The sequence below is a fragment of the Sus scrofa genome, chromosome 4, assembly GCF_000003025.6.
Source record: "Sus scrofa isolate TJ Tabasco breed Duroc chromosome 4, Sscrofa11.1, whole genome shotgun sequence".
NCBI classification, from domain to species: Eukaryota; Metazoa; Chordata; class Mammalia; order Artiodactyla; family Suidae; genus Sus; species Sus scrofa.
Window position 1 is genome coordinate 106,643,391 of NC_010446.5, and position 13,124 is coordinate 106,656,514.

Consider the following 13,124-nt stretch of genomic DNA (forward strand, 5'->3'; position numbering starts at 1 on the left):
AAAAGCACATCTTTCAGTGAGCACATTAAGGATGGGGACAGACTTCACCCTCCACTCCCCAAAGTTATAAGAAATTGATGGGAGGAGTTCCCATCATGGCTCACTGGTTAATGAATCCGACTAGGAACCATGAGGTTTTGGCTTTGATCCCTGACCTCGCTCAGTGGGTTAAGGATCCGGCGTTGCTGTGGGCTGTGGTGTAGGTCACAGACGCGGCTCAGATCTGGCTCTGGCGTTGCTGTGGCTCTGGTGTAGGCCGGTGACCACAGCTCCGATTAGACCCCTAGCCTGGGAACCTCCATGTGCCGCAGGTGCGGGCCTAGAAAAGACCAAAAAATAAATAAATAAAAATAAATTGATGGGAAGAGTCAGGACTGGTTAGATAGCCTTATTATAATAGTGTTTTAAATATGTGAATATTGCAAGGGAAAAACCAATCCAAGCCTAACCAGAAGTTTTGTGTGACTAAAAAATGATTCAATAGGTTATCTGTTTCAGTGAAGAACTACTCCCAAGATTCTGGGTGCTTTCTGTGATCTGATGGGTCAAGGATATGTTCAAGGAAGAGAAAGTTAACCAGGAATGAGACAGTCAAGGTGGAAGGGTATGTCTAAACAAAAGCACTGTAGATGGCCAGCTAGCTCAGTCCGCAGAGTGTGAGACTCTTAAATAAAAACATTGTGGTTAAAGGAGTTCCCATCATGGCGCAATGGAAACGAATCTGACTAGGAACCATGAGGCTGCAGGTTCGATCCCTGGCCTCACTCAGTGGGTTAAGGTTCCGGCGTTGCCGTGAGCTGTGGTGTAGGTTGCAGATGCGGCTCGGATCCAGCGTTGCTGTGGCTCTGGCGTAGGCCAGTGGCTACAGCTCCGATTCGACCCCTAGCCTGGGAACCTCCATATGCCTCGGGAGTGGCCCAAGAAACAGCAACAACAACAACAAAAAAGACAAAAAAAAAAAAAATAGGTTTTTAAAAAATGTGCACATGGACCCCCAGATGGAACTTCTCCTGCCCATGAACCACTCCAGGAATGCAGAGAACTTTCTCCCTGGGAGTAGGCCTGACACAGAGAACCTAGGTCTAAATCCCTTTTCTTGAACAGGAGAGTCACTTCTATGTCTTACCACGAAGGGCAGTCTGGGTCAGGAATAAGAGATGGTCCCCCAAGGCCAGCCAGGCAGATTTTCTTCTCTAACGAGACAAATCACTGTCAATCTCCTTGTGGAAAAGTAAAACTTTTCCCACACATCATGAAATAAACAACAAATTGCTCTCTAGGGAACTTCCTTTCTCCCAGTTAAACTTCAAGCTTAATTGCAAGATTTTCTTAGATCTATGGGGTCATCCTTGGATGCTAAAAATAAATTGGCTTCTAAAAGATATATTGCAATGCTATGTTTTAATATGAGAGTGTGTTGAGAAGTCAAAAGTAGGCAACTGTCAATCTCTATTATAAGAAGCCAGACAATTTAGAATAGTATGGGAGTTCCCATCATGGTGCAGTGGAAACGAATCCGATTAGGAACCACGGGGTTGTGGGTTTGATCCCTGGCCTCGCTCAGTAGATTCAGGATCCGGCGTTGCTGTAAGCTGTGGTGTGGGTCACAGATGTGGCTCGGATCCCATGTTGCTGTGGCTGTGGTGTAGACCGGCAGCTGTAGCTCCGACTTGACCCCTAGCCTGGGAACTTGCATATGCTGCAGGTGCGGCCATGAAAAGCAAAAAAAAGAAAAAGAGAAAAAAGAATAGTATGGGATCTTCCCATTATTCACACACAGACATGACACCAACCACCAAATTCCCCAAAGCCTTTTACTTCTACTCCATCTGAGTTCATATAGATCCCAATTCAAGGAATATGTGTGACACAGCATGTGCCAGGAATGGGCAGGTTTTCTTGCTGCTAGAAGATAACTCTGATCTGGGGGCCCCTGTGCTGGAGACAGCCTTATCTCTCTCTCCCAGCCACCTTCGAGTAGCACAGAAGTGAGACAGCTAGAGGTTTCCGGATGAAGTCAGGCGAAGCCTTGCCCACACAGCCTCGTAAATATAGCACACAAGATGAGTTTTCATGTACCATTCTTTTTTTTTGGTTTGGTTTGGTTTTTTTTTTTGCTATTTCTTTGGGCCGCTCCCGTGGCATATGGAGGTTCCCAGGCTAGGGGTCAAATCGGAGCTGTAGCCCCTGGCCTATGCCAGAGCCACAGCAACGCAGGATCCGAGCCGTGTCTGCAACCTACACCACAGCTCATGGCAATGCTGGATCATTAACCCACTGAGCAAGGCAGGGACCAAACCTGCAACCTCATGGTTCCTAGTCGGATTCGTTAACCACTGCGCCACGACGGGAACTCCCTCATGTACCATTCTAATGACATCATTTGAACTTAATGAGTCTTCAAGGTACTTTGACACAAAAATGATGGTAAAAAAAAAAACACAAAAAACCCTCTGGAGGGCACTGGAACTTGGTACAATTTGCATCAGGAACTTAAGATGGTTATCCCACTTCCCATAATTTACTCCAGGAAAATAAACAAAAATATCATGATATATGCATAGGGATGTTCATTGTAAGATGTATAATTGTGAAAAAGGGGCACACGAAATGCTGACTAAAACAGAGGCAGTTTAATTAAGGTATACCCATATAACAGGGTATTATACAACCATTAAAAATGACATTTTGAGGAGTTCCCTGGTGGCTAAGCAGTTAAGGATTCACTGTTGTCACTGCTATGGCTCGGATTCTATTCCTGGCCCAGCAACTTCTGCATGCCAAGGGCATGGCCAAAAAAAAAAAAAAAAAAAGGCAGACATTTTGAATACTAATGATACAAGAAAATGCTTAAGATACTAAGAAAGTAAAAAGTGTAGGACATAGGAGTTCCCGTCGTGGCGCAGTGGTTAACGAATCCGACTAGGAACCATGAGGTTGTGGGTTCGGTCCCTGCCCTTGCTCAGTGGGTTAACGATCCGGCGTTGCCGTGAGCTGTGGTGTAGGTTGCAGACTTGGCTCAGATCCCACGTTGCTGTGTCTCTGGCGTAGGCCGGTGGCTATAGCTCCGATTCGACCCCTAGCCTGGGAACCTCCACATGCCGTGGGAGCGGCCCAAGAAATAGTAACAACAACAACAACAAAAGACAAAAAAAAAAAAAAAAATGTAGGACATAAAACTATATACGTATCATCCCAACTTGGAAAAAATTATGTATTTAATATATCTACATGCACAGAAAAAGACTAAAACTGATCTATATGGACGAATTATAACTGAGTTTTTCTTCTTTATAGTTTATGACTTCCAAAGTTTCTTATTTTATATAGAGAATAATTTTTTTAAAGAACCAGAGGCTAAGAGAGCCAATATTCGAAATACCCATCACGTGGTAAGCACCGAGCTAGGAATTTTACCAATTACCTGTCAGGGCAATCAGGAGGGGTAGATATATTTCAGCCCCTTTTACAGATAAGAAACCAAGGCTCTGCTTTTCTTTTGGCCTTGCCTGTAGCTTGTGGAAGTTCCCTGGGCCAGGGATCGAACTTGTACCACAGCAGCGACCCAAGCCACTGCAGTGACAATGCCAGGTCTTTATCCAGCTGTCTACAAGAGAACTCCCCAAGGATCTGCTTTGAAGCATGGTATCTCTATTTGCTCAGCGTGCCCTGGATTCAAGCCCAGGACAGTGCCCAATTTCCCTGCCACCCCACATGCCCGCCCTGCTACAGCTCCTGCGGGCCCATGGGAGGTTTACGGTGAAGGTCATTGGCAAAACAGAGCTGCATACAGCTTGTCCAAGAAAAAGGCCTTATTTTGCTTTGTAAACTCTTCATATCTTCCTCTAGAAGTAGGAAAAAAAATCCCTCCCCCCTCCCGCAAAAGAAACAGAGGCGTCTTCATTGTGAAGGCTTGGGGCTCCATCCTGAAGCAGTTCTTATCTGTCGCAAGACATGTTTCCTTGAAAACTCCATCTTGTCCTTCTTTACTTTATCCCATCTTCTTGTCTTACTTTATCCCATCTTCCCGCTTTGAAAAACAGTCACATGGGAGTTCCCGTCGTGGCGCAGTGGTTAACGAATCCGACTAGGAACCATGAGGCTGCGGGTTCGGTCCCTGCCCTTGCTCAGTGGGTTAACGATTCGGTGTTGCCGTGAGCTGTGGTGTAGGTTGCAGACGCGGCTCGGATCCCGCGTTGCAGTGGCTCTGGCATAGGCCGGTGACTACAGCTCCGATTCGACCCCTAGCCTGGGAACCTCCATATGCCGCAGGAGCGGCCCAAGAAATAGCAAAAAGACAAAAAAAAAAAAAAAAAAAAGAAAAACAGTCACAGTGCTGGTAAATGACTTAAGTTTAAGAGCAAAGACCTAAAGGCATAAGTGACTTAAGCTTAAGTACTGTTATGTGCCTAGAGGTCAGAGTAAGAGCTTAACCCTTTACCACCTAAGTGGCTTTCTAAATAGTAAAAGAACTTATATATAATAATAGTAAACAAACCCTGTATCATCCACCTATAGCCACTCCTCACTTGATCTCACAATAAAAGCAGTGTGGTTTCTTGAGGCAGGGCGCTCTTGGTCCCTGAGACTTTGAGTCCCCAGCTCCCACCTTTACTTAAGATAAATGTCTCTGTGTCTTGTTTTATGTTAACTATTTTTCCTTAAGTTCCACAGCACCTGTTCTTCAGCCCCATCCTGCTGAGCTGGCCCCGGCAAGTCTTATCCATGTGCCCAGCTCCACATGCCTGAGCCTTCTGAGACCATGGTATCTGGCGTCCTGCTTATCGGTTTGGCATTTTGTCAGGCTGTGAGCAGAAGGACAGGACAGAACTGCACGCCCCCACCCCGTCCACCAGCTGGCTCCTTGGTCTCTGCCCTGGATTCTAGAACAAACAGGCTGTGTCCTCTGGCTCCCTGCTCAACCCAAGGATGGAGGGGGGGATAATGGGAGCAGGGGGGCCAGCAAATACCCCAGCTATGTGAACAATCAGGACTATCTGGCAGCACATTTGATCCTCTGTAAACTTATTTCAGCCAAATGGTCAGGCCCTCCAAGCGGCTGGGGGGGCCCCTAGTACCCTAAGCCTCATGTTTGGCTGGGTTCCAGGTACTGCCATGGCGAGGGGTGCCCAGTCCCCCAGCTGGCTCCCTTCCAGGTAGGTCCCCAAGGACACTAACTAACACTCCACTAACAAGGAGGCAGAGGTGGAATTTTCCTCCACTGTTTCAAGGATCTTCATCACTTCCTGTTCCCTCTCAGGGGCAGAGAGGGGAAGTGACTTGGATGGAGTCACAAGAAGTCAGTGACATTCAAAATTGGAATGTGCTGCCTGGGTCACCATGTTATCCTCCAGCACCACAGTTCCTAAACTAAAAAACAGAATTACCTAGGGACTTCTATCTAGGAAGAGACAGAAAGGGACATGGGAAATGTCATGTGACACACAAAACAGTGTGAACAGGAGTTCCCGTCATGGCGCAGTGGAAAGGAATCTGACTAGGAACCATGAGCTTGCGGGTTTGATCCCTGGCCTCACCCAAAGGGTTAAGGATCCGGTGTTACCGTGAGCTGTGGTATAGGTTGCTGACACGGCTCGGATCTGCCGTTGCTGTGGCTGTGGTGTAGGCCGGCTATAGCTCTAATTTGACTCCTAGCCTGGGAACCTCCATATGCTGCAGGTGCGGCCCTTAAAAAAAAAAAAAAAAATTACAAAAATGTGAACAAATTGGCCTTTTTTTCTTTTTGCCTTTTCTAGGGCTGCACCCACGGCATATGGAGGTTCCCAGGCTAGGGGTGGAATCGGAGCTGTAGCCGCCCACCTACGCCGGAGCCACAGCAACGCGGGATCTGAGCTGCGTCTGCAATCTACACCACAGCTCGTGGCAATGCCAGATCCTAACCCACTGGTCAAGGCCAGGGATCGAACCCACAACCTCAGGGTTCCTGGTCAGATTCATTAACCACTGAGCCACAATGGAAACTCCCAAATTGGCCTTTTGGATCAGACTCTTTTTCTGCAGCCATGTAAGAGGACTATATGTTCAATTTGGAGAAATACGGGTTAAACAAAGTTAAACAGATTAAGTTACTGCAGGAGTTCTCAGTACCTTTAGTGTGCTCACATGTACTGTTAGCAGGTTATAATGAAATGTTTCTTAAATATAGTCAATTATAAAACTAAGGATTCCATAGGCACTAGGATTCTAATGATCACCCTTGGAGAAGTCTCGTTACAGGGTGAGTTCATGAGGATCCTGTCAACACAGAAAAGTAAGGCCCCAAGTAAGCTGTCAGTCACTATCTTGAACTTCAGCATTGGATCCAACAAGGCTGTCACTCTGTACTCTCCTTTTTGTGCTTGAGCAAGAGTTTATGGTATTTTTCCACTTGCTGGTCAAAGCCCCTGGAAGAGAACCTTGCCGGGAGAACATTCACTGGGGTCAGAAGGTATTTTAGTGCCAGGCTCCTGAACTCAGGAGCCAGGACAGGGGCAGCCTTGCTGCTGTGAGACAGGGGACAATCCTGGCCCATCCAGGCTCTCAGGTTCCCTGGGGCTGCTGAGTCCTCACTGTTGCCCCTGGGCCCCAAGGAGGGCCCTATGCTGATTTCCTCCCCAGTTTTCCAAGAGAGAAATTCTTCCTCTGTAGACCTTAAGTGCACTGGAAAACTGGAGGGGGCAGTCAACACAGTCACCATCTTTGGAGACTCAGAGGAAGGGACTGCCCCCTCCCTTGCTTTGCTGCAGACGTCTGGGAACGACTGCTTCTCGGTCCGCAAAGGAGGGTGGCACGGCTGCTTCTCAAGGTCCCCAGGAAGGTTCTTGGTCTTCTTGGAATCCCTATCAGCTTGAGGGTGATCAGCATTTTCCTCAAGGGATTCAAACACGACACCCTGAGCCCTCAGTCTCTTGAGCTTCCTTTCCAACAAGAGCCAGAGAAAACTTGGTTTTCTGGAGGAGGAGCTCATGTACTGCTGCACAGAGTCAGGAATCAGGGGCACAGAGAGCCTGGGGCTCAGGCTGTCCTGAAAGTAGTCCTTACAGGGTTGTCGACTGACAATGGGCACCACCTGGCAGGGCCTGAGGGCTGCCACAAAGGCCCGGAGCTCAGAGAAGGAGGAGTGGTCAGAGTAAGGGATGATATGGATATCGGGGTGGGAGCGGTAGATTCTCCGGCTTGTGGGAAGGATAGCGATGGTAGGGTGGGTCTGGTTCCACCGCAACACGGCGGAACGGCAGATCTCCATGTGGTCCACGGCGTGGATGCGGCCGGCCTTCTCCTCCACTGTGAATACATCTGCCAGGCCCAGGAGCTGCACCAACTCCAGGCGCCGAGGACTCAGTACCACCCAGGTCTGAAACTCCAGGGCCAGCTGCTCCAGCAGTGACTCTTTTCCCAGGCTATAGAGTCCTGAATAATGCGAAAGGGGGTGCGGGAATAAGAGAAGAAAGAGAATCAAGCTACCGGGGAATCCTAATAAATCAACCAAATGTTTAGCCAAAATATCTAAAATCAATGGGGCTATCCCCTGACGGTGCATCAGGAAGGAGGTGGCATTTGAGCTGAGGTCTACGGAGGATGGGGTAGGGGGAAATTTAAGACAGAATCCACTCATTCATTCATTTCAACAAAGGGAAGCATCTGCCGAGTGTTAGGTACTATGAGAACAAGCAAAAATCGCAGTCCTTAAGGAGCATAATCTACATGGGGACACAGAACAACGCATGTTGGAGACATCCACACAGTATGATGAGGGCACAGAAAAGTATCTACCAGCTGGTGGAGTTAGGGAAAGTTTCCTGAAAATGACAATTCAAATGTCTTAAATGATGAGTCCAAGTTACTCTGGCAGGGGAAAGGGATGGGAGAGGACATTTTAAGAGGGGTCATTTCAGGGGCGTTCCCATTTTGGCACATTGGAAATGAATCCGAGTAGGATCCATGAGGACGCAGGTTCAATACCTGGCCTTGCTCAGTGGGTTAAGGATCCGGTGTTGCCGTGGCTGCGGTGTAGGCCAGCAGCTGTAGCTCTGATTCGATGCCTGATCTGGGACCCTCCGTAGACCCCAAATGTGGCCCTTAAAAGCAAAAGAAAGGAAAAGAAAGGAAAAGAAAAGAAAAGAAAAAGAAGGAAAAGTGAAAAAGAACCTGTATTTCTTTTTTTTTTTTTTTTCCTTGCTTTTTAGGGCTGCACCATGGCATATGGAGGTTCCCAGGCTAGGGGCTGAATCGGAGCTAGAGCTACCAGCCTATACCACAGCCACAGCCACGCAGGATCCAAGCAGCATCTACAAACTACACCAGAGCTCATGGCAATGCTGGATCCTTAACCCACTGAGTGAGGCCAGGGATCGAACCCTGAAACCTTTCGGATCCTAGTTGGGTTTGTTAACTACTTAGCCACGAAGGGAACTCCCGAACCTGTATTTCTTTCAAATCTTATTCTTCAGCATGGTTCAATACCTCACTCTTTGGGCATAAACGTAGCTGGCTTTCTTTTCTCTCTCCCTATTTCCTCCCTCCCGCCTCTTTTTTTTACCTTTTCTAGACTAGACTGTAAGCCCTCATACTTTTTTTTTTTTTTGTCTTCTTGACTTTTTAGGGCCACACCTGTGGAATACGGAGGTTCCCAGGCTAGGGGTTGAACTGGAGCTGTAGCTGCTGGCCTGCGCCACAGCCACAGCAACGCTGGACCCTTAACCTGCTGAGTAGTGCCAGGGATTGAACCTGCATCTTCATGGATGCTAGTCAGATTTGTTTCCAATGAGCCAACACGGGAACTCTTAAACCCTCATACTTTATTCATTTTTCCATTCCCACTGCCTTTCAGGATACTTGGCACAGAATAAGGGCTTACTGTTTATTTGCAAAATTAATCAAGCCTGACTATAGTCTCTTCCTAGCCAGGTGTGCTTCTCTGGGAAAACTGCAGTGAAAACTCCAAGAATAGTTAGGACAGATATTTCTTCATGAGTAGTCAAGCAATCCTGAGGAGGAATAGCTCTTCATCAATTTGCTAGTCACTTTGAAAGGTATACGATTTTTTTTCAATGCCTTTGTTTAAACCTATTTTGAAACTCCTTTCAGAGTTGGGTATGTCCTTTTAAAATAGTCATTGTGGTGGCAAATCTTTTTCCTTTTGTGGATTTATTACAATTTTAGAAATAATCAAAAAATCATATGAAACTAAATTAATTACATTTTTTTTTTCTTTTTTGGCCACCCCCAAGGTATATGGAAGTTCCCTGGCCAGGGATCAAATCCAAACTGGAGCTGCGACCTATGCTGCAGCTGCAGCAACACTGGATCCTTAACCCACTGCACCACAGTAGGAACTTCCGGCTATTACATTTTTTAAAATAAAAATTGATTTTCGGGAGTTCCTGTCATGGCTCAGTGGTTAATAAATCCATGAGAACGCAGGTTCGATCCTTGGCCTTGCTCAATGGGTTAAGGATCCAGCATTGCTGTGACCTGTGGTGTAGGTTGCAGATGTGGCTTGGATCCTGAGTTGCTGTGGCTGTGGCGTAGGCTGGCAGCTACAGCTCTGAATCGACCCCTAGCCTAGAACCTCCATGTGCCTCGGGTGCGGCCCTAAAAAGCAAAGAAAGGAGTTTCCATCATGGCACAGTGGAAACGAATCCGACTAGGAACCATGAGGTTGTGGGTTCGATCCCTGGCCTCGCTCAGTGAATTAAGGATCCAGCGTTGCTGAGACCTGTGGTGCTGATCGCAGACACAGCTCAAATCTGGCGTTGCTGTTGCTGTGGCTGTCGAGTAGGCTGGCAGCTAGAGCTCCAATTCGACCCCTAGCCTGGGAACCTCCATATGCTATGGTTGCAGCCCTAAAAAGCAAAATAAAAAAAGAAAAATATTTACTGAATATCTCTACCAGGCATTAATCTAGACATTTAGGATATATCCATAAGTGAAATAAAAAGCCTGTCTATTGTGGAGGTTTCATTCTAGCAGGGGGAGACAGATTAATAAAAACTAAATACAGGGAGTTCCATCATGGCTCAGTGGTTAATGAATATGACTAGTAACCATGAGGTTGTGGGTTCGATCCCTGGCCCCGATCAGTGGGTTAAGGATCCAGCATTGCTGTGAGCTGTGGTGTAGGCAGCAGACGCGGCTCGAATCCCACGTTGCTGTGGCTATGGTGTAGGCTGGCAACTGTAGCTCTGATTAGACCCCTAGCCCGGGAACCTCCATATGCTGCGGATGCAGTCCTAAAAAAACAAAAAGACAACAACAAAAAAACCCTAAATACAATCAATACGTAAACTATGGAATACACTGTTAGGTGATAAGTGCAATAGTGTTCCTCTCCTACTTAAAACCCTTCAATAACTTTGTCCGAAGAGCAGTGGTTCAAAATGGCTTACAAGCACTTCAGTCCTTCCTGTTTTTCCAGCCTCCTCAACAACTGTGTGCCTGTCACACTGGCTACTGCTTCTCTTTTCCACCAACACAGAAGACTTCCTCCCACCTCCACGCATGCTCTCAAGGCATCTGTGTGCATGCGTGTGGCTGGGGAAGTGGGGTCAGACAATCAACAGTAAGCAACAGCAGTGAGTTCTCTCATGGCGCAGTGGGTTGGGGATCTGGTGGCACTGCCACTGTTGTGGCTTGGGTCACTGCTGTGGCACAAGTGCAATCCCTGGCCGGGGAACTTCACATGCTGTAGGCTCGGCCAAAAAAACCCAAAAAAACAAAAAAACCCCAAAAAACCCCCAACCAAACCCAATGAGCAACAGCATATTAAAACATATACATATATGGAGCATATCAGAAGTTGATGAGTCCTACGAAAAAATGAAAAAGTTGAATTGGAATAGGGGATTGGGAGTTGGGAATGTGGGAGCAGGGATGCGGGGCAGATGGCAATTTTCAATAAGGTGGTCAGGGTAGGTTTCATGGAGAAAGGAGATCTGCACAAAGAAGGATGTAAGAAACCCCCAAAGAACCTAGATCTCCTAGCTCCAGATGAGTGAGAGAAAAAGGAAAGGAAAACCCCTCACCAATTTTTATGTTATGTTGTGGGTGCTTTCGAATGAGCTCAACAATCTGGCGGGCAGCTTCTTGCTGGGAGGGAAGAACCAGAGCTGGGTTGCAGTTGGTGTTGTCTAAGTACAAGGTGTGGATCGGCTTCCCCAGTTGTAGGGCTGGCTCCTTCAGCATGGACGGTGTGAACCGAAAATCACCTGGAAGAAGAATGTATGGGAGGCAGAGAGTCAGAAACAAAAAAGTACAGAAAACAAGCTTCTCCCAACTCTGGCGAGAGATGGGCATTTATTTACTAGCCTGTTAGAAAAAACTCGAGTCTGTTAGAAAAAACTCGAGTCTGGCAACGATCTAATGCAGCACAGCTTCTTTGCAGAAATGTCTTCATCTTGCTCCTTTTTTTTTTTTTTTTTTTTTTAAATTACTCTTTACAAAGTTTCTGCCCTTACAGAGTGGGAAATAAGTTGCGAAAGGGTCACTGTGCTCATATGTCAAAGGTCAGAGGCCTCCAGACTTCTATCGTGAGTCAAGGCTGCTTGAGAAAAACAGTGTCTAGACTGAGAGTGGGAAGGACTCTTCTGGAGGCTCACCTGTGTAGAGGATGGTTCCAAAGTATCCTTCAAAGAGAAACATGACAGAGCCAGGGCAGTGATTGGCATCAATGAGAGTTACAGTCATGGTCTCTCGCCCAACTTCATCTAGAGGCAGGATGTGGCTCTCACCAACCTCCAGGGCTCGGATCCACTGCTTAGATACCTGAGGAAACAGGTGGTCATCCCAGGGAACACAGACTCCCCTCCCTCATTTTTCCCTGGATCAGAAGCTGTGATGCGGATTTCCAAACAATCTTCCCTTCCACCTCCCACTCTCTCTCTCTCTTTTTTTTTGGTCTTTTTTTAGGGCCACACCCAAGGCATGTGGAAGTTCACAGGCTAGGGGTCTAAAGGGAACTGCAGCGGCGGACTTACACCACAGCAACTCGGGATCTGAGCCCCTCTGAGACCTACACCACAGCTCAGCAACGCCAGATTCTTAACCCACTTAGCAAGGCCAGGGATAGATCCTGCGTCCTCATGGATGCTAGACAGATTCCTTTCTGCTGAGCCAGCTGGGAACTAACTCCCCCTGCCCCGCCTTTGTACAAGTTTAAATTAAGAATCCAGAAAACAAGTCTAGTCAGCGATTCTCAAACTTTCTTGATCATAATAATCTTTTAGGAGGCGCCTGCTTAAAAAAAAATCCAACTAGATTTCCAGGACCTGCACCAGCTATCTACTGAATCAGATGAGGGAGGAGTGAGGTCCTGGAGAATCTGTGTATTTACTCACTACATGAGGTGGATTCTTAAGATAAGGCAAGTTTGGGAAACACTGGCCTAGTTTATGTCAAGAGGTAGGAACAGTTTCTTTGGCTGGACTAAAAGATATCCCCGACTTATCGTTAAAACATTCCTATTCGGCCAGATATAAGCCATACTCCTATTTTGGGCTAACGATGCATATCTGGGTTCAAACAACTATGGCATTTGTAAACATCAGTCCTCCCTAGCCCCTACCTTAAGACTTCAAGGCTGGGACAGATCAGAAGTCCCCACCCACATGCCGGGACCATCTCTTGGTCCCCATACCTGCAGGTGACGATGCAAGAGGTAAGCAGTGATTGGGGAGCAGTAGACGGGCCGGCACCAGGTGCTAGACAGACCCACGGTATGGTCCGAGTGCATGTGGGACAAGAAGAAGAGCCGGGCGCAGCCAGCCCGGCGTAGGCTCCAAAAGTCCACAGCGATGGGCGTATGAGGGATCAGGACCCCGTTCATGGTGGCAGGGTTGGCGAGTCACCAGGCGGATCTTCATGGAAACAGAGCTCCTGCGTGAGGCTACGACAGCGGCATCATGAAAAAAGGCATGCCGGGGCAAGTACGGAGCCAGAGACGCTAAGAAAAGCCAACCCAGTGGAAGAATGAGTGGGCAGAAAGAAGGAAGTGACCATGCTCGTGGGCGTCCTGGGGTGGAAAGGCAAATCTCGGAAGGCGCCGGGCGGAGCGCCACTCCCCGCAGCGCGCGCGGGAGCCGGGGCCGAGGCTGGGCACTCAAAGCGCGCGCTATTGGGCGGAGACA

The 13,124-nt window shown here is 47.7% G+C and overlaps 1 protein-coding gene across 1 annotated transcript; it reads right to left on the minus strand.

Annotated features, from left to right (window-relative positions):
* On the minus strand, nucleotides 3,201-13,100 carry DCLRE1B (DNA cross-link repair 1B). Its single transcript, XM_003125837.4, has 4 exons — nucleotides 12,635-13,100; nucleotides 11,598-11,763; nucleotides 11,025-11,207; nucleotides 3,201-7,410 (listed from the first exon to the last, which is right to left on the minus strand). The coding sequence occupies exons 1-4, from the start codon at nucleotides 12,821-12,823 to the stop codon at nucleotides 6,335-6,337; spliced, it is 1,614 nt and encodes a 537-aa protein (XP_003125885.1). The 5' UTR covers nucleotides 12,824-13,100; the 3' UTR covers nucleotides 3,201-6,334.

What these genes read in the sequence shown, in the direction of transcription:
- DCLRE1B (XM_003125837.4), bottom strand. Translation starts at nt 12,823, where the DNA reads ATGAACGGGGTCCTGATCCCTCATACGCCCATCGCTGTGGACTTTTGG. An exon ending in TGGAACCATCCTCTACACAG is followed by an intron (nt 11,208 to 11,597) that starts GTGAGCCTCCAG and finishes TTCTTCTTCCAG; the next exon opens with GTGATTTTCGGTTCACACCG. An exon ending in ACAACATAACATAAAAATTG is followed by an intron (nt 7,411 to 11,024) that starts GTGAGGGGTTTT and finishes CGCATTATTCAG; the next exon opens with GACTCTATAGCCTGGGAAAA.